This window comes from Lissotriton helveticus, chromosome 6 (assembly GCF_964261635.1).
Source record: "Lissotriton helveticus chromosome 6, aLisHel1.1, whole genome shotgun sequence".
Taxonomy (NCBI): Eukaryota; Metazoa; Chordata; class Amphibia; order Caudata; family Salamandridae; genus Lissotriton; species Lissotriton helveticus.
In genome coordinates, this window is record NC_136067.1 from 896335858 (window position 1) to 896358530 (window position 22673).

Sequence of the window (22673 nt, forward strand, 5' to 3'; positions counted from 1 at the left end):
AGGTAGGTTCTCTCTTTCTTTGTTAAATATATGCATACTCAGCACTTACTATTGCATTGTAGAGATACATAGAAACATAGACACAGCCCTTTTGAGTGCCTTAGACCCACGGCTAGAAATACGCAGAAACATGTTAGCATGAAACTTAGTCAAAATAAAGTGACGCATATAGGTCATCAACCCAGGTCCTCATCCCAAGTTATGCCTCCTGTATTTACCCGTTGGAATTTTTCTTATAAACCTAGGATACCACCAAAATAAAGGACACTTTAGTGGTTTATCCTAAGTGGTTTATCCTAAGGTTTTTTAACTTACAAACTGGACCTAATCATTGTCCTGAAAAGATAAGAAATATCTAAGAGGTCCCGCAGGAAAGACCAATCTGAGGTAGAGTCCGCCCTGGTAGTATCAATTTACTAGGGTGGGACAAGGTGTCAAATGACGAAAAATGTCACATTACGTAAGTGAGCCATCTTCGTCCAATTCTTGGAATTGCCTAGAGTTTGGGTATAACACAGGTAGCAGCAGACATGGACCTTTCCAGGTCCTTCATGAACGACTCACTTATTAGCCAAGTAGGCAGTAGTAGAGCCCAGAGGGTACCACACCAATTCTTCAGTTTATAAAAAAACACTGTGCACCCCCCTGCTAACCAGTAGTAAAGGGCCTCATTACGATGGTGGGCAGACTTGAGTCCACCCGCCATCGTAGCAGGGACTTGGACCACCCACCTGTTAGGTGGTGGTCCCGCAGCCCCGATTACGATGCAACCACCACCATCGTGGTCACATCGCACATACTTTGCATTGTGGCGGGGATGCATTCAGCAACCCCTGCCACAATGCAAATACAAGGTACTTGCATATCCCTGCACTACATGGCAGGCACATGTGGTGCCTGCCGCATGATGCAGGGATATGTAAGGGGACACCATAGGAGCCACCCAGTGCACTTGTCCAAGGCCTGGGATGAAGGGGGCCAGCTAAAGGCCCCTGAATCTGTTTCCGCCTTTCTTTTCGTGGTGGGCAAAGACCGGCGGAAAAGTATTCAGTAATCTCCACGGCGGTACCTGCAAGGCACAGCCACAATGTTGGACTATGTTTTCGTTCCTCAAGGCTGTCGGGAAAGGACCACCTAGCGGAACCGTGGCGGGCGGTCTTTGCAATATGGCGGGGGGGAAATAGCTGTCCTATGGCAGAAGGACCACCACCACACGGCTGGCTGTGGCAGACCCTCTGCCATCATAATGACACACTGAGTGTCTGTGCTCCCCATTTTAACATAGCTAGCTACATATATAACTTGCCTATATGTCCCTGGTATATTGTACAAAGTGTACCGAGGGCCTGGAAGTTAAATGCTACTAGTGGACTGCAATGCCTATTTTGCCATCTACTAGAGAGGCAGTGCAAACATGGCTTCACGCCTTCCATTGCAGCCTGACTAGAACTGTGTCAAAAATGCAGTTTTACCTGCCAAAATTTACCCTTTGACAGGTTTAAACCTTCCATTAACAAAAACACCCATAAGTAGCTCTTGTACCCCACAAGGCATGGTGTATGGTATTTACAAGTAGGACATGAATAAAGTTGATCTTAACATGTCCTTGACATGCCCAAAAGATATTCTCACTGTAGGAGCGCTGGCTGGTTCATTGAGAAACACTTGGAACCCATATTGAATATTGATGTTTCTTACTCCAGTTAGGTAACAGATAGAAATATCGTTCAATAATTAATTTTAATATTTGTTAATGCAGCCTGGCTCATTGAGAACCACTTGGAAACCATATTGAATATTGATCTATCTAACTCCAGTTAGGGAACAGCAAGAAATATGCATTTAGCAAAATTGCAGTTAGCCACCTCCATGCCTGGCCTCACAATGGCGGACTGCGCGGACACTCCGGCCCGAGGACCCCAGTCTTGTTGATTTGCTGGACTCCATTGCACAGGCACTAAAGAATCACGCGGGCGCTAAGCCCAGGTGACCTAACTCCTGCCTTCTCTCTCCACCTAGCACACCTGTCTTCATAACATAGACACTAACTCCCGCACCTGTCCTTGTATTAGCCGACACCAAGATCCCTCCGGCCTGAGAACTCCAGTTACTACCCACAGGACCAACGGGACTCCGTGGCACAGGCACAGGTGAATTGCGCCAGCGTTAAACCCTGGTGACCTGACTCTTGCCTTCTCCCGCCACCCAGCAGCCACTTGCTAAGAACTAATCCATCACTCTCCCACACCGGACCTTATAATGGCAGTCCACAAGGATTGTCCTGCCCGAGGATTCCAGCTATATTGATCTACAGGACTCCGTAATACAGATACAGGTGAGCCGCGCCGGCGTTTAGCCCTGGCTACCTGACTTCTACTCTCTCCCCCCACCTAGCAGCCCCCCTCCCCGTCTCATCCCGCCCCCACCGTTCTCATCCCGTCACCCTTCCGCTCACATTAGCGTCACGATGGCTCGGGACTCGCCTTCCCTTCCCTCCCAAGTCCTAACTATCCACCTAAAACCCCACAGCCGGAACTCTTTCACCATCATCTTCCCACCTCACCTCTCTACTAAAATGAGACGCATTTTCAAACAGAAACTTTTCCGCCAACACAAAGAAACCCTAATCACAGACATCTACCACTCTGCCTCCAATGGTCCGATTAAGATGGACCTTATATTCCACACTGAGAGACCGGAAGACTGGATCTCCCTGATCAGAACACAACTGTATATCGCCAAAACCACATCCACTTCCCACAGTTGCAAACTAACCTCTATACTCCCTATGAGCTCGGCTGGAAGAGGGTACACATCCGTGACCATCTACAAGAACTGCACGGTCCTCATTCAGGCTAATAATGAGAACCTTGAAGCTTTCGACTCCCTATTTCCCGCATTAAGATCAGCCTTCCCAACCCTACCGCACCCGGCCCCAATACGCATCTCGCCCTCATCCGCAACCAACAGAGAAGCCTTTGATCCTCCCTTCCTTGATACTGATGCGGCCCTCTACGCTCCTCTTCTCCAAGCCGCATTCCAACGCACGCTTACAGCCAACCGACCACAACATAAAACTCTAACCAGACCCTCAATTACCCATGCCAGCCATCCTACTTCCCACACCTACTGTATCCCTCAGCTCCTTACGGATAACGTTACCCCGCCCCCTATGGGATCCCTCCCCAGCAAACTCACAAATGCGACATGCCGACAGGGACACCCTTCATCCCAGATCTCAGACACTCTAAGCCTTGCCCTGTCCCTTCACCTCCCCTCCCCTTCCTCTGACCTCTCCCTCGATCCCGAAAAAGGATAACCTGACTTGCTCCACCATCAAGAGACCTCAATTCCTCAACATGAACCACAACACCCTAGATGTCCCCAACTCCTCCCTCGATTCCATGTCACAGCGTCTCGTGGCTCTTGAAAGCCAGATAGACGTAATCTCCCTGGGCCTAACGGAAATCCTCTCTAACCTAGGTATAGCCCACAAACACCTGAAATCCCCTTCCGGGTCTCCCCACTCCATCAACACAAACCGCCCCCCCTAGGCCCACAGAAACCACTAGTACCCATCTGCGCGGTCCGCCCTACTGGGTCCCGGGATCATGTGCACTTAAGGCCAAAAAAAACGGAGCCCCCTTCCCTAGGAACAAGAGCCATACTCTATCTGATACAAAACACCCGACCTCTAGGCCCTCCAGAACAGAAGCACCTATGTCAGACTGTGAAGCAGCCTTACTAGCCGCTGCATACCACACTCCCGCCTTAGACTCTCCTAAATCCAAAATTCAAGTAATCACAGGACACAGGAAAGACCTTACCTGCACCAAACCATTGAGACATCCTGTCCTGACCGCCATACCTAGGGCGACTAAAGATAGAACTACCAGCAATCAGGTGCCTTTCACCAACTGCCTACTAATCAACTGCAGATCAGCCTCACTAAACGCAACGGAACTAGCCGAGTCGATCCTCACTCACGATATTGACATTGCGTTCCTCACGGAGACCTGGTTGAATAAGCTATCTCCACCCTGTCTAGACATGCTCGTACCACCTGGCTTCTCCCTCATCACCAAAGACAGGATAGATCAGCGAGGAGGAGGGGTTGCTATCATCCAGAAGGATAGTTTGAGCATCTTGGAAACCACCTCTTTCGACTACGATTCTTTTGAATGTCTATCCGCCATCACCAAGAACAAAGACAATGACTCTTTACTATGTCACCTGCCCTACCACCCCCCAGGCAGAAACAACACTTTTGGAGAACAATTATCCGACCTGATAGCTCATGGTGTACTTGGCGACTCCAATAACCTAATTCTGGGTGACCTGAATCTACGATGGAACGAGACACACAATCCTCTAATCCAATCGCTATCTAGCCTCCTCGATGATAACAACCTTAAACAACACTGCACTGAGGAAACTCACTACAAAGGAACCACATTGGATGCCATCATTTTGCAAAAGAACTCTATCACGGTCAACCATATACTTCCCGTCGACTGGTCAGACTACCACATGATCCTATTTCATATCAATCACCCCACTATCTCCTACCAACCTCCACACGACCCCCCAAAATGGATAAGAAACATCTCCCAAGTACCCCTGGATAGTCTGGAAGCTCAGTTAAACTCACTTCTCCCGGACAACAAAGCCAACCTCTCCACCAAAGATCTCACTGATCGGTACAATTCTGAGCAAGTGTCCTTACTCAACAAACTAGCTCCACTAAAGCTCAAAAGAAGCAGAACCACCCCATCCAGAACATGGTTCAACGATGACCTCAACACAGAAAGGAGAAACTTAAGAGCCAAAGAAAGAAAATGGAGAAATAACCCGACTGCCATCCTACGTGACTAACTGCAATCAGCCCGTAGGAAGTACAACAACCACATAAAAAATAAGAAATCCAACTTCTTCCGCGAGGCACTGGACAGGGTCAAAAACATACCGAAGGAACTTTATAGCATCATCAGACAACAAACCTCCAAGCCAGTGTCCTCATCTGTACAGGCGTCCAAAGAACTCTGCGATAACTTTGCACACTTCTTCAACGATAAGATAGCAAGAATCGAACTATCATTAGACATCAACGAATCACACCCCATGAAGAGCAGCTCGGCTGTACCCCGTGCCCTCTCTCCCTGCTCTTCTCTCACCCCCTGGCTTAGCTTTCGCCCCGTTCTAGATACAGAGATAATCTCGCTGATCTAGACCTCCAAACCATCAGTTCACATCTCAGATCCCATTCCTCCCCTACTAATCAAGAAACTGAAGCACGCTTTTGCACCTATATGGAGCAAAATCATAAATAGCTCCTTAAAAAATGGAGTGGTCCCTGATTGCCTTAAAATGGGACAAGTCACCCCCCTGCTGAAAAAACCCGGTCTAGACTCGACAGATCTGAACAATTTCAGACCTATATCTAACCTCCCCTTGCTCTCAAAAACACTTGAGCGCTGAGTTCTTCATCAACTGACACAACACCTGGATAACATCAACCTCCTAGGCCCCCACCAGTCTGCCTTTAGAAAAGGCTGCAACACAGAAACCGCGATGCTAAACATCATAGATGACATCCATGGATCCCTAGACTCAGACAAATGCTGCCTCCTCTTTCTCCTTGACCTCTCGGCAGCATTTGACACAGTGGACCACAAACTCCTCATCAAGGCTCTCCAAGAAAGAGCTGGCCTCGGCGAGGTAGTTCTCAAGTGGTTCTCCTCCTTCAGACACAACCGCACGCAAATAATAAAAATCAAGAACTTCACCTCCGAAACCCAGCAAGTTAACAAGGGCGTCCCCCAAGGATCGGTGCTCTCTCCACAGCTTTTTAACATCTATATGGAACCGCTCTCCAAGTTACTCAATAAAGCCAACAACCGCTTCCACCTCTACGCGGATGATACACAGATCAATCTGGAAACCTCCTCTCTCTCTGACATCCAAAGACTAAATGATGTCCTGAAAGATGTTCAACAATGGCTAACAAACAACCATCTGAAACTAAATCCAGACAAGACCGAGACACTAGTCATCTCGAACAAGGACGACAACCCTCAAATCACGGAATGGCTAAAGGCAATCGATGCGCTCAAAGGGAATCTTACTCTAGCAGGCTCTGTTAAATCTCTTGGCGTCACCCTGGACCCTAAACTAAACATGATGAAACACATTAAGAACTCTGCCAAAAGTGCATTCTTTAACCTCAGACTTCTGTACAAAATCAAACCATACATTCTTAACACGCATCTCAAACTGGCCACTCAATCCCTGGTACTGTCAAGACTGGACTATGGGAACGCAATCCTAACAGGTATCCCTAAATCACACTTGGCACCGATCAAAACAACTTTACATGCGGCAGCCAGAATGATCACCGGCATCAAAAAATCTGATCACATTTCCCCGGCACTCAAAGAACTCAAATGGCTACCAGTAGAAATGCGAAGTAACTTCAGAACGGCCTGCCTAACCCACAAAGCCCTCCACACCGGCAAACCCAAATATCTGGCATAAAAAAACTAAAAAAAGCTGGCCAAGCCAGGAATCTGAGAAGCTCTAACTCCCTCCTGCTCATCCTACCTAAAACCAGAAAGAAAAGAACAGCGGACTGCTCTTTCACGGGAAACGCCCCTAAAATTTGGAACTCCATCCCCACGCACATCAGAACCATACCGTCCTTTGTGGAATTCAAAAGCCAACTCAAATCCTTGTTCCTCATCCGTTCCCTTGGCTGTGGATAACACGGAACAGACTACAACACCAGAACTCTGTGCCCACATTGAACCCTGAAACCAAAGAACCTCTGCAGTACATTTATGCAGCTCTTACTGTGGCACTCAGTGACTGTCTAAACCTTTATTATGTCATGCTTCTGTCGATTATTTGCTATTCTCTTACTGTAAAGCACATTGAACACTGAAACCAAAGAAGCTCTGCAGTACATTTATGCAGCCCTTGCTGTGACATTCGTTGATTGTCAAATCCTTTCTTATGTCATGCTTCTGTTGATTATATGCTATTCTCTTACTGTAAAGCGCTCTGTTACCTCTGGGTCTTGCCAGCGCTATAGAAAACTTCTAAAATAAATAAATAAAATAAATAAATATATTTTAAAACATTTTGAAGGCCTCACTCAATGGTAAAGTCGAATTTTTGATAATATAATGAAAAGGGAACTTTTAGAAAACATTTATTTTCTAAAAGCAACTAGAGGCTGTTTTGTATTACCCTCATCTGCAGACCTCCAAGTGCTTGGCCACAAATGAGGTGTGACAACTGCTCCCAAAACAAAGACAAAAGCTTGGATGTGGGGAAGTGTTTATGTTCCTCTGGCAGGATGATCTCTTTATGGTTATACTCAGGAACATGATTTGCTTTAATATACTCTCCACCTAGACAGGCCCCTTCCTTTGTCCTCACAGTCAGGCAGGCATAATAACCAATTTAGGAGAGAGATTCCCCTTGGAATGATTTGACAACGGAGAAGGGACTTATCATTAGCCTAGTCACATCTCTGGGTGGGCACACATACTTTGCAGAAGGGGAGCAGAAGTTTAACATTTTGGATTTTTTGAGTGAGGAAAATGGTGTGATGGCATTTGGGCAGGCATGAACTGCTGAAAAAGTGGGACTGAGAACTTTTACTCCATTGGTTGGTGGTGCCAGCAGTTACTCCTACCCAAAGGGCTAGTGCCAGGCATACATTTTATATCCTCTGGTAGCCTTCTCAGAATACTTTCTGAGGAAGATCAGTCTCTGACCTGGGAGGAACCCAGGGCAAAGAAGTAGACTCCAAGGGTCATAAGGCTGACCTCCTGGTCAAGCTCCAGAGACACAAAAAGCTACAAGAGGCATTCTTCATAATATCACTATTGCCCCTTTACTCTAAGCAACAGTAGAGAAAGTGTTGGACTTTGCACAGGTTAGACTTACTATTCTGATGCCAAAATAAGCAAAATCAGGGCAAGTGTTGGATTTGGAGCGGTTGGCTAAAGCATTACAATACCTAACCTTTTTAAAAAACATTAAAATGCAAAACGATTTATAAACATTAAACATATTCAAAATAGAAAATGTATTAATTATAAATTTCCAATTACAAAATTACTTTAGTAATATAGGAAAAATTAAAAGAATTGATAATAAAAACACATCCATCCATACTATCCAATAAAACCACTAATATAGAAAACATAAACACGTTATAAATAAAAACATTACTAATATTTAATTAATCTTTAAAACAAAAATACAATGAAGCAAATAATAAATATAAAACTACTTTTCAAAATGTCTTTATTAAATTCACTAATCCATGAATTAACAATTGTTTCAAAACAACACATTTACATAACAATTAATCAATGAAATATTTTACATAGTTAACTTTTATAATTGTATTTAACAATTATAATTATCAAAATTAAAAACAAAAATTACAAACTATAATAAAAGAAGTTAATGAATCAATTACACAATCCACCCAATTATTTACCAATGTAGTATTTAATTAAAATTGAAAAATAATTAAAAAATCAATACTTTATATTTAAATAATTTCCCATCCATATCACTAACAAACCCAACAGAATAAAACAATTCTAATTAAATGTAAAACATTAAAAGTACACATTAAAAGTTACAAACTATATACAGGTATCACACACTCTAGATGTACAGCTGCTGCACCACCATGTGCCCGTTGCTTGTCCTGGAATGCGGACCAGACCTGGTGGGCCACATGGGTCAGGCTTCTGTATTGTAGGAATTATCCTTATCCCACCCCAAACTGTACCTGCGCTTACTAAAACATGATAAATCTATCATTGCAAAAGAGGTTCCCCCCCATTATCACAGACTCCGTCTTGCCACCAGGCATATGACATCACAATCTGCAAGGCAAAGAAAGGCCTCAACTTTATCAGCGGTAAGGAGTTGCCAAAGGGGGGTCTTTGTTGGGTTTTATAGACTACTTTGTGCCATGTTGCTGCCAGTCGTTGTATCAGATAGGGGAGGTCCTGGGGAACACCTTTGCCCATTAGGAAGAGCTCCTGTAGAACAGCCTGCTGGCACTGACCAGTAAATTCTGCTACCAGTTGGTTTCATCCTCAAACCAGCTGCCTGCATGCTGCAGCTACATTGCAGCATAGTTTAGGAACAAATCTGGAAGTCCCAGTCCCCCCTATATTAAGGGGAACTTAAGAATCTCCAGCTTCACTCACCTCTTTTTCCTGCCACAAACTAGTGCCTGAGCATCTGGTCAAGATGACAAAATATTGCCATTGGGATCGGGCATAGCAGATTCTGCATTATGTACAGGCATCTAGGAAGGAACATATTTTTTGCAAACAACACATGGCCCATAAGTGACACTAGTAGCCTAACTCAGAACTCTACCGAGTTCTTAAGCCCCATCATCAGTGCTCCTGCATTAAGTTTGTAGTAAGCTGTAATTTTTCATGTAATCCATATGATGACGTGTCGGAACCAGTCCGAATCCCTCCTCAGTCCAACAGCCTCTGAGGCAGTCACTTCATGCAGGTATAGTCACCCCATGGAGAACAGGTGACTTTTGATTATGTTTGTAAGCAGATCGAACGCTGTGGCAAACTTGTCCAGCTACTTCAGTAGCACAGACATCGCCCTTACCCGGTCCCTCTAGTAGATTAGAAGATCATGTCTTCATAGAGAGACAAAATGTGCCTCTGTTCACCTAGGCCAATGTCCTAGGGCCTCAGTATTGCACGCAATTGACACGCGAATGGTTCCACTGCCAGTGAGCATATTACCAGGGATAATGGACACCCTTACCTGATCCACACCTCTAATACCACGCAGCTCATGTGGGCCATGGCCATTGTGTCTGTGTATACCAGCTGCACCCATTTAATGTAGTTGGTGCTAAATCCCATGTGTCTGACGACTACCCAGAGATATTGCTATTCCACAATTGCCAAATGCCCTTTTGCGGACTAACACAGCTGCCATGGCGGAGCTAGGGAAGCCTGCCAGTGAGTGCATCACTTGGCTAAATCTCTAGATATTGTACATTGTGGTTTGTCCAGGTATGAACCGTATTTTGCCTGGATGTATGAGAGCCCACTACCTTGTGCTGCCTGTTTGCCTCTACCTTACAGAGCAATTTAAGATCCATATTTAGCATAGACAGTGGTTTGTAGGAGGCCAGGTTTGCAAGATCTTGCCCTGCCTTTGGGATCAACACCATCATTGTCTCCTGCATGCTTCATGGCAGTAACCCATCTTCCAAGCCTCAAGATAAAGCTCCAGCAGGCCTTCAAGGAGCTGAGATGCCATCCATTGTTGCATCTCTGTGGGTAAGCCATCCGTTTTCATCTGTGGCAGGGCCTCCAGCACTTTGTCGAACTCTGCTAGTTCCAGCAGTGCGTCAAGTTGTTGCCCCTCATCTACAGTTAAGCCGTGCAATCCTGCATCCATAAAATACTCTTCAAGTGTTTCCTCTGCCACTACAGGTGTCCCTGCACTGTATATTCTATAGAGGTCAATGATTTCATCTCTTGTGTCCCCTTCTCAGACTAAGGATATGTGTTTACTTGCACCCCAGTATCTTCCCGGTTTCTTGGCACAACTGCTGCCAGTAGGTTGTGTGCGTGTATGTCTCTAATTGGCTCTCGACCTCTCCTGTGTGTTATTTAAGGACTGCTAAATGGAGTCTTTCATCTGACTCTAGATCTGTATTCACTTTACATGTCCACCTACTCCATCTCCAGAGATAGCAGTTCCTGTTCTAGCTTCCTCTGTACTCCAAAAGCATTTGAAATACATTCTCCATGCAACGTCTCGTTATAAACCTCCAACTCCGCAACCTAACTTGCAGCCGTTCCTCGGTTTTCCTGGAAAAACAGACAGTGAATTACTAGATTTGAGTCGATAAACCCCCATCTGTCGTTGTCTTTGATATCAGATGGTCCGGACTGCGGTGTAGGACGAGGCGGTGCCCTCAAGCCACGTTGCGGTCACGGGTGTTGAAGTAGGCGGGCAGCAACAGGATCGGTGAGACCAGGGCGGCGAAGTGAAGCGAGGTGGTGCAGGGTGAAATGCCCACAGGTCACGATGCAAGCATTGGCTCGGTGGCGGCGGTCGTCATCGTCAGTGAGACCAGGGTTCGGGTGTGACATGCATAAGTACCTTCTGTGGTGCCTTCAGGACACAGAGCCAGCAACAGAGTTGGTTGCTTTTCCTTCTCTGTGGCAACAGAAACCACGGTTACAGAGGCTGTGCCCAGAGGTTGGTGAAGTCTTTGCGGCCCCAGAGACTTCAGAACAGGAGGCAAGCTCTACTTCAAGCCCTTGGGAATACTCAGCACCATGCTCAGAAATTCCTGTCCAGTCCTTTTACTGCCTGAGACAGAAGCAGCAACTGCAGGCCAACCCAGCAAAGGAGCAGTACTCCTCCTGGCAGTTCTTCCAGCTCCTCTTCTTGGCAGGTTCCTTGATTCCAACTAGTTCTCTGAAGCCTTTTTATCTCCCTGAAACTTGCAACAGGAGGCAAGATCTACAGCGCCCTTGAAGAAAACTCTAACAGCAGGATGATGAAAGTACAACCCAGTCCATTCCCTGCCCAAGACAGAAGCAGCAAGCAGCAGGCCAACATAGTGGAGCATGCAGCACAGTGGCAGTTCCTCCTGACAGCTTTGCCAGCATTTCGTCCTGGCAGGTTACTTAGTTCAGCAGTAATCTAAACTTCTAAGATCTGAGCCCCAATATTTATACCACATTTTCCTTGGTTTTCTTGTGGCAAAAGTCTCTCAGCTCACCTTAGTCCAAACAAGTTCTGTCTTCTCTGGCCCATCTTCCTAGCTGGAGGTGGAGACAGCATTGTGCAAGGGATGCAGGGCCAATTGAGGTGCAAGTAAAATCTCCTCCCACCACTCTAAATGCTGACCAGGACTATTCAGGTGTAAGGAAATCTCCTCCTGCTATTCGGAATGCAGCCCACGTCTATTCAGCCCAGCTCTGACTCATTAAGGAAAGGCAGGACATACATCAACCCCCTGTAGTGGCTCTCTGAGATAATGTGCACCCCCAGGCCCTGTCACTCCAAAGCCAAACAGTCAATCCACAACCCAGCAGAGGCACAAAGGATGACTAAAAACGAAAATACCCACTTTCTAGAAGTGGTATTTTCAAACACACAATATAAAAACTATCTTTACTTAAAGATCCATTTTTATATTATGAGCCCAGACATACTTAAATCCATCTTTCTATCTGGTTCGAAGGGAAGTTATACTTCCAAGATGGTACAAATTATTCCCCATTCAGTCCTATGGGACAGATAGTCTTTCAACAGTAAGCAATGAAATACACTGTATTTCACTATCAGAACATGTCACACACATCAGTACATGTCCTATCTTTCACATACACTGCACCCTGTCCACAGGGGTAGATTGGGCCTAACTTAGGAGTGTCTTACATATAAGAAAAGGGAAGGTTAGGCCCTGGCAAGTGGGTGCCTTGCCAAGTTGGCATGGCAGTCCAATTGCGCATAGACACTGCAGTGACAGGTCTGAGAACCATTTGAAGCGCTGTTTGTGTGGGTGACACAACTAGTGGTACAGGCCCACAAGCAGCATTTGATATACAGGCCCTGGGCACACAGTTCACTATACTAGGGACTTAACAGTAAATCAAATAAGCCAATTGTGGAAACACCAATCCATAAGCACAATTTACAAGGAGATCATATGCACTTTAGCACTGAATAGCAGTCGTAAAGTGCCCAGAGTCCTAAAACCAACAAAAAATAGGGTCAAAAACAGGAGGCCTAAAAGCAAAAAGTCTGGGAGAGAACCATCTAAAAAAGCCAAGTCTAACAGTTTCCTACAGCAGGGCAATCTGAGCATTCTATCGCTTAAGACACGAATGCACCCTGTAACGCTACGAACATCTGTTCATGCCCCAAACATTCCAGGTCATAGGTGTGCATTTCATGCAGGGTTTGATCAGCTTATGGCTGTCTCCCACTTGGCTCCCTGAAAAGGCCTCCCACCCCACTCACCCCGTCAGATTAGAATGCTCTATATATGTCCAACATTCCATACTCAACTTCCAGGTCAGGACAACCGGCCCTTTCCTGTCCCTCCCTCCAATTAAGCAAACACATCTCTTCCCCTACTGATGGCTCACCCAGGTGGATTGTTGGTTCCCCATAGCACGGGGAAGCCCCATATAATCCCTCTAACTCCAACCAATTTACTTCAGAATTCAACTGCTCCCTTCTACAATTCAACCTCAAACAAAATGATACCACAGAAACATGAAAATGAGGCAGTAACCAAGCCACGTATGGTCCAGCAAAGAACCCCCAGCAGGTTATGTCTGCCAGCTTTCCCCAAGAGGCCAGTTGTAGTCCATAGGCCACAACTGTCAAAGTGTCACCTGGAGGCTTGGTATGAAGCCTTTAGGGAAGCCGGCCTAGGTTGTCTCTAGAGGGTGGCCCTCATTTGTAAAGTACATAGAGTACCGTCCAGGCCCAGATATGTCAGATTATACTGCTTCTCACCCTTGTGGGTCCAGCCACCAGAGACCAATCAGCAGCTACCCAAGATGTCTCTACAGGACACCAGAGGATCCCTCATCTCCGCAAGGGCCATATTGTCACTCTGGAGTGGGGCTGATCCCATAGGTGGTGCCTCCGAGTCATCAATGAGGATGCCCCTACTCTCACCATTGCCCCATCCTCCCCAATCTAAATTTGGTGGGTTGGGGGAAGGAACTTCAACAGCATCTGCCAAATCTTCTCCTCCGCCTACTCACCAAAATTCAAGCAGAATCAGTGCAGCACAACCCACATGTTCCAGGCTTGCCTGTCCCTGCCTGCACATCTCCAGCCAGAACCACATTTCCTCCAGACTGTTAAAAGACATACCTCTTCCCCTTCAGCAGAACCTTTAGGCGTACAGTTAAGAGCAATATGTATTGCAGGCCCAGTGCAAAGTGATTCTGTTTGACCTCTTATACATATGATTTTCTTGGAGCTTGTACTTTCAGGGTATAATCAGGATAGACTGTGATGTTGTGCTTTTAAAACCTCTTTTGTGTGGTCATTCATGCTGCCCTGAAGATGCTGTCTCCATCCCTGTAATTTAGAATATTGGTAATTAGGGCATTTGGCGGAGACCTGGCGGGGTCTATCCGTTAGCACTCATTCCACTTTAGAGAGCACTGAGAGGGCCTTAGGGTTGAGAATGAAATCCCATCTTATCCAATCTTCAAGGAAAGCTTCCAAGTTGATCCCTTTCGCTTGCTCAGGGAACCTCAAGAACCGAAGGTTATTCAATTGGGAGTGGTTTTTAGAGTCCTCTGCATAGTCCTCCAGGATGGCGGTGGCCATGGTAAGGTGTACAACCTGTCCCCTCAGCATGTTTACCTCAACCTGAAATCCTGTCTCCAAGCCCTCTATTTTTTGCACTCTCTCCACTACTTTACACAGGTCCTCCCACACCAGGTTGACATTCTATCTTCCTTTCAAGGGCTGCACAACTGCCCTGAAATGTTTGTAGTAGCTCCGTGCATCACAGTCACGCTCCTTCTGCGATTCTGTGTGCTGAGCTGGAGACATTTTTGACACACTATTCCTGGATCATTATATTATTTACATGTTATTTCGTAAGTCACTACATGGAGTTTACAGGTGCAAACTACAGTTCTTTTAAAATGATGCTGGTATGCCTCTCCCCATGCTGACTCCATCTCCATCAGCATTTGTGTCAAGTGTAAAAGGAGAGCTCCCTGTTAGTCTATGCTCAATAATGCGAACATTTGAAATCATTATTTGAGATTAAGATCCTGAGATTTTTAACTGGAATATCAGTGAATATGGAGGTTATGCCGTATTCTTCATATTTCCCCACCCCACCCACTCCACCACCCCAACCCTTTCTTCATTCTCTCTTTTTGCAGTCTTAAGCCCCCAAAAAGGGAGTAACTGTTAGGGCGTGTCCTTTGCAAACAGCCTGTCCTTTAACAATTCATTAAAGTCAGCACTTAGGAATATGTATCTTATTTTGTTAGAAACTTGTTTGTTAGACATTAATCAGCATCTATGTACTACATCTGTATAACGCTTAGTAAATGATAATGTTTCCATGTTTCAATCAGATATTCGGTACTTATTTGGTTTTAGCAATGCTTTTTGTGTGACATTTGGCCTTTGGTTTGTGTAATACAAAAGTGCCCGCCCTTGGAGCCTTCCCCCACGTGTCAACAGGCAACTCTCTTTTGTCGTTTCCATGTGCGTGCACCAAGCAGCCCCACCCATGAGCGTCTATAAAACGCAGAGCATTTCTTTAAGCAGCGCTTGTGTTCGTCGGCGTTCGTCCTGTTCACCTGCGCTCCAGAGAAGCTCCTGTTTCCCTTACCTGATTCAGAGACTGCAGAGGCCCTCGGCTGAGTCGGGTTCATTTCCTGACACCATCGGTTATCTCCACATTCTCCAGTGATCCTTTCTCCCGTCTTCTGGTCCTCGCCTTCCGGTTCCCTTCCACATCGTCTGAAAACCTTTGTGACATCTGAAATAAAGCAAAGGAAAGAACGGTAATTAAACGCTGGAGTTCAAAAGGTACGTACCTTAGAGAATAAGTAAAAGGACCTGTTTACATCAAAGGACTTTCTATTCAGAAGCAAGGCATCACGAAAGCCGAAGTCAATTACAAACAATTATTTCTTGAACTTTACAACTTGCCAAGACTTTGAAACTGCATTTGGAAATGTACATTTGTTTACAGAATTACGAGTGCTTAATCTCTGAGACAAAGAGTATTTGAACTATTTTCTGATTATCTCATGAATAAGGACCTTTATTAATAACGACGAAGAAACGTTTTGTTAAGAAACAGTGTGCCAAACAGAAAGAAAAGGGGGGGCCAATCGGCCCCCACGCAGGCATGGCGGGGCCCGGCCCCTCCCATACCCCGGTTCCTTCGTGATGGCTTGCCCCCCGCCCTTGCCCCGGAAGTAGTTGTGCACTTCCGGGGCGAGGGGGCGGGGCCGCGACGGCGAAGGGGTTAAGAGCTTCGGGAGCGCGGGAAGCGGCCTCTTTGTGCCCGCGCTCCCAGGCTCGCTCCTCGCCCCACCGTGGGGCTGTGTAATTTTTTCTTTTCCTTTTTCTTCTTTGCAGGTGCAAGTGGGCGGTTAGAAGGGCGGCGTTAGAGGATTTTGGACGTCCGGCGGAACGTGGATCTCCTAAAGTGCTTCGACGCTGCATCGATGGACGAGCGTGGAGGTTGCCTGACCGGATCGCCGGGATGAAGAGAGCAGCTGGGCCTGGCGTGAGACCAATGCGTGCTGGGCCTGTCGGCGGAGAAGGCAACTCGCCTCGGAGGAACAGCTGTGTCGGTCAACTGCGGTGCGAGCGGATGCCTCCACCCACCTCTTCCTTTTATAAATGGTGAGCGTGCGCCTGGTTGGCAGCATAATTTAGGTCGCATTGTGTGGATATTTCCAGTGTGCTTCGGGTTGGCTGGCCGGTTAGCTCAGTTGTTAGAGCAAAGTGCTCCTACCGCCAAGGTCGTGGGTTCGATCCACGTACGGGCCAGTAACTTTCGAAACAAGTTTTCAATGTACAATCATAAGCGAGATGGCTTTTAAAATAACACCTATTGGCGTGTTTGTTTGAGAAATATTTAATGCTTCTGCCCGGGATCACGTTGGTTAACACTACTCACAAAGGACTGGAGCAGCCAAAAAATAGCTCAGTTTGGAGAGCGTTGGGCTGAAGTCTTTAACATCCTCGGTTAGATTCTGGTTTGCGATGGATGCCTTTAATATCTGCCTATCGTTAACTAGATATTGTATACGTGTTGCACTTTCTTTCAAGGAATTAAGGTTCCTTTTATTAGCATGAATATAATTTACACTTGAATGCATGTCCGCTTAATGATGGCATTTTCTGGAAGACATGCTGTGAACTCTTTTTGATACAGTTACAAGTAGCATAAAATTCACAGCGGCAGTGCCCACCTTTACCCTTTTCGAGTGATGAACACAGGAAGTGTATCCAGCATGACTATAATGTTTTACTTTGGTATGTGGGGGCAATTCACTTAATCTCCCAAAAAAAAAACAAAAAAAAAACGAAGGTGTCTTTATGTAATGTAACTGGTGCTATGAAAGCGCTCTGATTCATGTGCACGTTATACGAACTGGGGATGTGGGTTCGAACCTCGGTACATCCTGTGAGTCATTAAATATCATTTAATCTCCCAAAATGAAGGTCTTTATGTAATGTAACTGGTGCTTTGTAAGGCGCTCTGATTCATGTTCACGCTATAGAAAACCATAGCTACCAAGATTTTCAGATTCCTATGTGTGACGTTTTAAACACTGATTTCATGTGTGAGGCAGGTTGTGGCCATGTAAGAATTTTCGATATATTACAATTTCAAGCCTGTCAGCGATGCTACTTAAGTTGCATAGTTAATCTGGTCAGTGGTGCTCAGAACCTCTCTAGTGAGTGAAGCTGATACGAAGGGAGCAGCGACCAATATGTTCTGCGCGCATAATTAAGGTGGACTGCACGTGGAGGTATTTTAACGCGTGCGAGTCAGCTGTGATCTAGGTGGGCGCTTTGGCATGAATGAATCATGTGGTAATATGCTCCGCACACCTGATTTAGGAATACTGGGGAAGTCCTTCAGTTCCCACTGTGGTGCTACACTGGCAGGGGAGGGACTTCCCTCTTTCTTCTCGCATGGGGGGGAAGGATAACTTTTAACCCAGCACAGTTTGCACTGCCTTTTGCGAGATTCATGAACTACTCGTCTGCTCCATAGGACATTTTGCATAGATATGGAGGCAGGACACTGTTATCGGTGCATATTAGGGTTACAGTATTATAAGTGGCTGTACAGGTATTTCAAGGATTTCGCCAATGCGTATGCATGGGATGCAGGTTTAGCAGTGGACTGCTTCTGAATGTGCTGCTCTGTGTGTGCGGTTGCACCTTATTATGGAGACGGACGGGTGGGTTCTCAATGCTTTTTTGGTGAACTCGGTGTTGTTTTGGGGCATGTTCCAGTATTTCCCATGATTGCTTAGTGTCACCGTGTATGTATGTAGCCGTACCACCACTTGCGACCTCAGAGCACAACATTGCACCAGGGTTTGTTGGCTCCTTTCTTTCTTTGCATGTGTGCATGTCCAGTGGGGACTAGGGACAGGGTGTGTGTTTATGTTTAGATGCATATGTGTAGTATATCTGTGTGTGCACACGTGCATGTAGGGGGAGAGGAATGAGGTTTGCATGGACGAAAGTCTGGAATGGGGTTTCTGTTTTGGCATACATGAAGCTATATCTAGCTGCCTGCGCTACCATCTAGTGGTCAAGTTTAAAAGTGCGGAATCATTTGTAATTTCATGATGGTCCGACGAGATTGATAGAGGGGTAGCTAGCATGATTAAGGGGGGCTTTCTTCACATGGAGATGCCAGAATCTGCGCTAATGATGGTGTTTGCATTACTCTAAGCGGTTGGTTTGATAAAATACCATTCATATTTAGGCTATTGGTAAAGATGGAAAATATAGCAATGAGATTTTATTGAGTGAGGTGAGCGCAAGGCTGGGTCTAAGCACCGGCAATCTAAACTGGTCTTTAGCGGGCTCTGTTTTGAGCCCTATCACAGGTGCCCTGTTTTTCCAGACTGTAGGGACAACAGGAACTTCGATGTTACGTTTTTAAAATTACGTAAGCTAAACATCCGGGCTTAGCATGGTGTGCTGCCTTAAATTGTGTTTTGCTGTTTCTGCCATTGCATCCAGATATATGATACAACAACAAGTAACATCATACCTACAAGGTTTTCAAAGGTTGTTAGCAGTAGAAGGCTCATAGGCCATGACGTCATGCCATAACTTCCCCACTAACGAGAAGTGAGCACACATACAGGCAACAAGTCCCTGTGTTTGTTTCTTTCTTCATCTACTAGCTAGGACGGGCCCAGAGCTCAGGATGGCTCGCGTATTGATATTTGAATTATTGCTCATTCCTATGGGGGGTGCGTTGCATGGTCATCTCATGAACATCCAACTTTCTTTTCTCTTCTGAACTTTATGCATCACTGAATGCAACGGTAGGGACTGTCATTTAGGCACCTCCCCCCCCCCCCTGCTCATCAGTTCGGAATAGCATTCTGCTGTGGAGTGTTAGTTTATTGGAATTTTTAGAAACACTAACAGCAGCAAGTCCCTGGGTCTGTTTTCTAGATGGGAGGGGCCCGGAGCTCAGGATGGCTCTGGTATTGATGTTTCAATTATTGCTCATTCCTATGGTGGATCCGTCACATGGTTATCTCATGAACATCCAACTCCTCTCTTCTGAACTTTATGCATTACTGAATGCAACGAGACTTAGGTGGCATTGACTTCCAGGGCTTTGCCACTCGGACCAAGAGAGTGAATCCTCCAGTGGATTTCTTATGGAAACATAATTTTGGAATCTGAAGTGCTACCTCTGAGCGAGGAGCCCTGTTTTTTGTCTGAATTACTTGCAGTTGGTTTATAGTAGTACTCCTTTTCATTGAGATGCTCTGTAGATGGTGCAAAATGCCTTAAACATTGATCTAGCCAGATCAGGTAGCCATCGGGGTGCCTGTGGAAGTGGCGTCATTTATTCTTGGAGCAAAGTATGTGAGAATAGCGTGAGAAGGTTGCCTGGCATATGCTGTCCATTATGCTAGTGGGCACGTCGCACCAGTCCAAACGACCCTTATTGATGGTAGGTTACGGACAACCTTATTAAAAAACGATCCTAGTGGTAGCCGTGAAGGGAAGCCTTCAGGCTAAGTCTTGGAGGAATGTAAAGCAGCTTGTTTTACCAAGGGACGGTTGTCATTTTCTGTCAAACAGACTTTCACACATAGAGCCTATACATAAAGACGTGGGTAGAAAAGCAGGTTTAAGAGGCGATGTCCTCGTCTGCAGCACAATTTTCTTTTAGTAACAATGAATGTGAAAATAGGAAGCCAATTTTACAGCCTAGCATGGTTAGGGCAGCGCTGATCCTATGCTAAAGATTTAGATGCTGCACTGGCAAACAGACTGTCCCTTTCAAACCTGGATCCTATCGCCTAAAGACGTGGGTACAAAACCAGGAATAGGAGGTGATGTCCTGGTCTGCAGCAGAATTTTAGTAACCATGAATGTGCCGTGGCACCGCACTTCACATTGTGTATCGTCCTTAAGGAGTCACGAGGGCGCTATTGTAATCACGGTGGACCCCATGCACTGGGTCACTGTACTGCACACTGGTTATTATTCTCTAATGAAGGTCATTCTACAGGGCACTCTCCGTAACACTAATCCAAACACACAACATGGGACACAAACTGAGGCTATGCTTATCACTTACAGTGGAAGTGTTAATGAGTATGCATCGGGCGTCTTATCTAAAACTTAGCAAGTGATGGCAATGTAAGACTAGCACGTGTACAGCAGTTATCGCCAGAAACACTAATGGTTTGTGTTTATCTTTTCCATTTATGTATGGCCGGGTCCATGGGGGATATCTGGAGTGCTCCACATCACAACAGCTGCAACAGGTGGACAGCCCAAGGGATGCTTACGTCAGGTAGAGGATGGCAAGCAACAACGCAACTGTGATGGGCGAGCGATCAAAGACGCAGGAGGTGCCAGCACAGGGCTGATTGTTTTTGGTGTGTAAACCCTGGATTGGGCTGGCCGCAGTAATGTAGCGGGATGTTGTGTCACATAAAATGGCAGTATTTTTCCTTAACAGGAAATTGGATTTCTACAGTAACGGCGCCTGCGCTCGCAGGGCCACCAGTGTCAGCATGGTATATTCATAGGTTACCAATTGGTAGGGCCAACGATAGGGATGGGGCAGTGCACAAGGGTGTGCATTGCTAGCCTTGGCAACCCCAGGAATAATAGGCCTATGCAACGCCTCATCACCCCTGGTCGGGATGTGGGGACTTCAATAGTAAAGTGTTAGACATACACTTAACATTTCCCAGAGCGTAGTGGCCAGGTGTGGGTGGTTAGCTGACTTCACGATACGCCAGTGGGAGGTGTACATTGATAGTACCAGGATACCCCCGGTCACAGCAACTACAGGGACACCAAAGATGGGGTCTGTCCGTCTAGAGCGGGGAAGGAGAAGTACCCGATAGGCACGCCCAACACCCTCAGTCAATATCTGACAGCGGGTAACAACGATTGGGGTTTTTTAATTGGGCAAAGGGGGTTCTGGTGGAAGGGATAATCGCACTAGCAAGCAAGTTAGCAAAATATAAAACCCAGACTGCAACATAGGGGGGCTCAGTTTCCCCAGGCTGCAGGGAAAGGGGGGGGTGGACTCGGTGAGGGCGCAGAGCCACCCTGTGAAGAATCACTCGATAAAGAGGATCAACACTTGGATTGAGAAATTATTTCAAACACCTCAATTGCAGTATATCCCACAGGGGTGCATCAGAGAGAGACATTGTAGAATAACAGTCGGCTGATGAAGAAGGGTTGACAATTGTTGGAGGGAATGTCTCTACTCACAGGGTGGGGGTCCAGTTCACAGAGTCAGGGAATGCCCTATGGATAGGGAACAACCTAGCAGGGGTAGAGGGATTTTTTGATTAGGAAGATGACCTTTCAGTGTAGGCGGTTGGGGGGGGCCAGATGGTCGGTCAACTATGCTGGCCTGTGGCGGTAAGGTCATAATCGGTGAGCAGAAATTTAAGGTCCTTGGGGGGGGCGGTCACATTCACGAAAGGGGCCGCCCAGCGGGAGGGGCCATTGGTCTCTCCCAGAACTTCAGGGGCAGGATATGATATCCATTACTTAGAAGGGGGAGGGAGTCTACGCTTTCCTCAGGCTGGTAGCCACCCCTCTCAGACACTATGACGTCATCAAGGTGCGCGAGTGTACGGGCCCTCCTGTTATGGTTAAATGGAGTTCAGGGAGCGCACGTGGGTGAAACGTGCCCTGGGTTGCGCGCGCACATGGGTGAAACATGCCCTGGGTTGCGCATGCGCATCTCGAACGTGAGAGCGTAGCTGTAAAAGGATCTGACACCGGTTAGCGACCTTGCCGTACGACTTAAATTATTAGAATGCATTTTAATTTTCAGGATGTTAGATTCGGTTAGGAAACACGCTGTACTAGATATTTGTTAAGGTTAGCCCATCATACGATGTCAAAATGGATGTAAATCTAATGTTCTGAAACGTGCATTTAATAATTGTCTAAATGTTTATTTTATTAAAATTTTAATTTTGTTTTATATTTTAATAAATACGGCCAGGGGGGGCCCTGACCCCCTGACTTCCAAAGACCCAGGTGTTGAATGGTTGAATTAGGTAATGCTGTCAGTGTGTTAAGGAGGGGGGTGGCCGGTAGTCCCAGACCATGAGAAAAGGGGGGCCAATCGGCCCCCACGCAGGCATGGCGGGGCCCGGCCCCTCCCATACCCCGGTTCCTTCGTGGTGGCTTGCCCCCCACCCTCGCCCCGGAAGTAGTTGTGCACTTCCGGGGCGAGGGGGCGGGGCCGCGACGGAGAAGGGGTTAAGAGCCTGGGGAGCGCGGGAAGCGGCCTCTTTGTGCCCGCGCTCCCAGGCTCGCTCCTCGCCCCACCGTGGGGCTGTGTAATTTTCCCCACCCTC

At 46.5% G+C, this 22673-nt stretch overlaps 1 protein-coding gene across 11 annotated transcripts in view; it reads right to left on the minus strand.

Moving 5' to 3' along the window:
• Positions 1-22673, minus strand: part of LOC144763179 (uncharacterized) — a 500850-nt gene that overhangs the window by 175354 nt on the left and 302823 nt on the right. For all 11 annotated transcript variants that reach the window (XR_013596177.1, XR_013596172.1, XR_013596175.1 and 8 more), the window contains one exon: positions 15425-15574. Coding sequence is in view for 3 of the 11 variants with exons in the window: in XM_078648526.1 (XP_078504652.1) it covers positions 15425-15574 (150 nt within the window). In the remaining 8 variants the exon portion in view is untranslated. The remainder of the gene's footprint in view (positions 1-15424; positions 15575-22673) is intronic.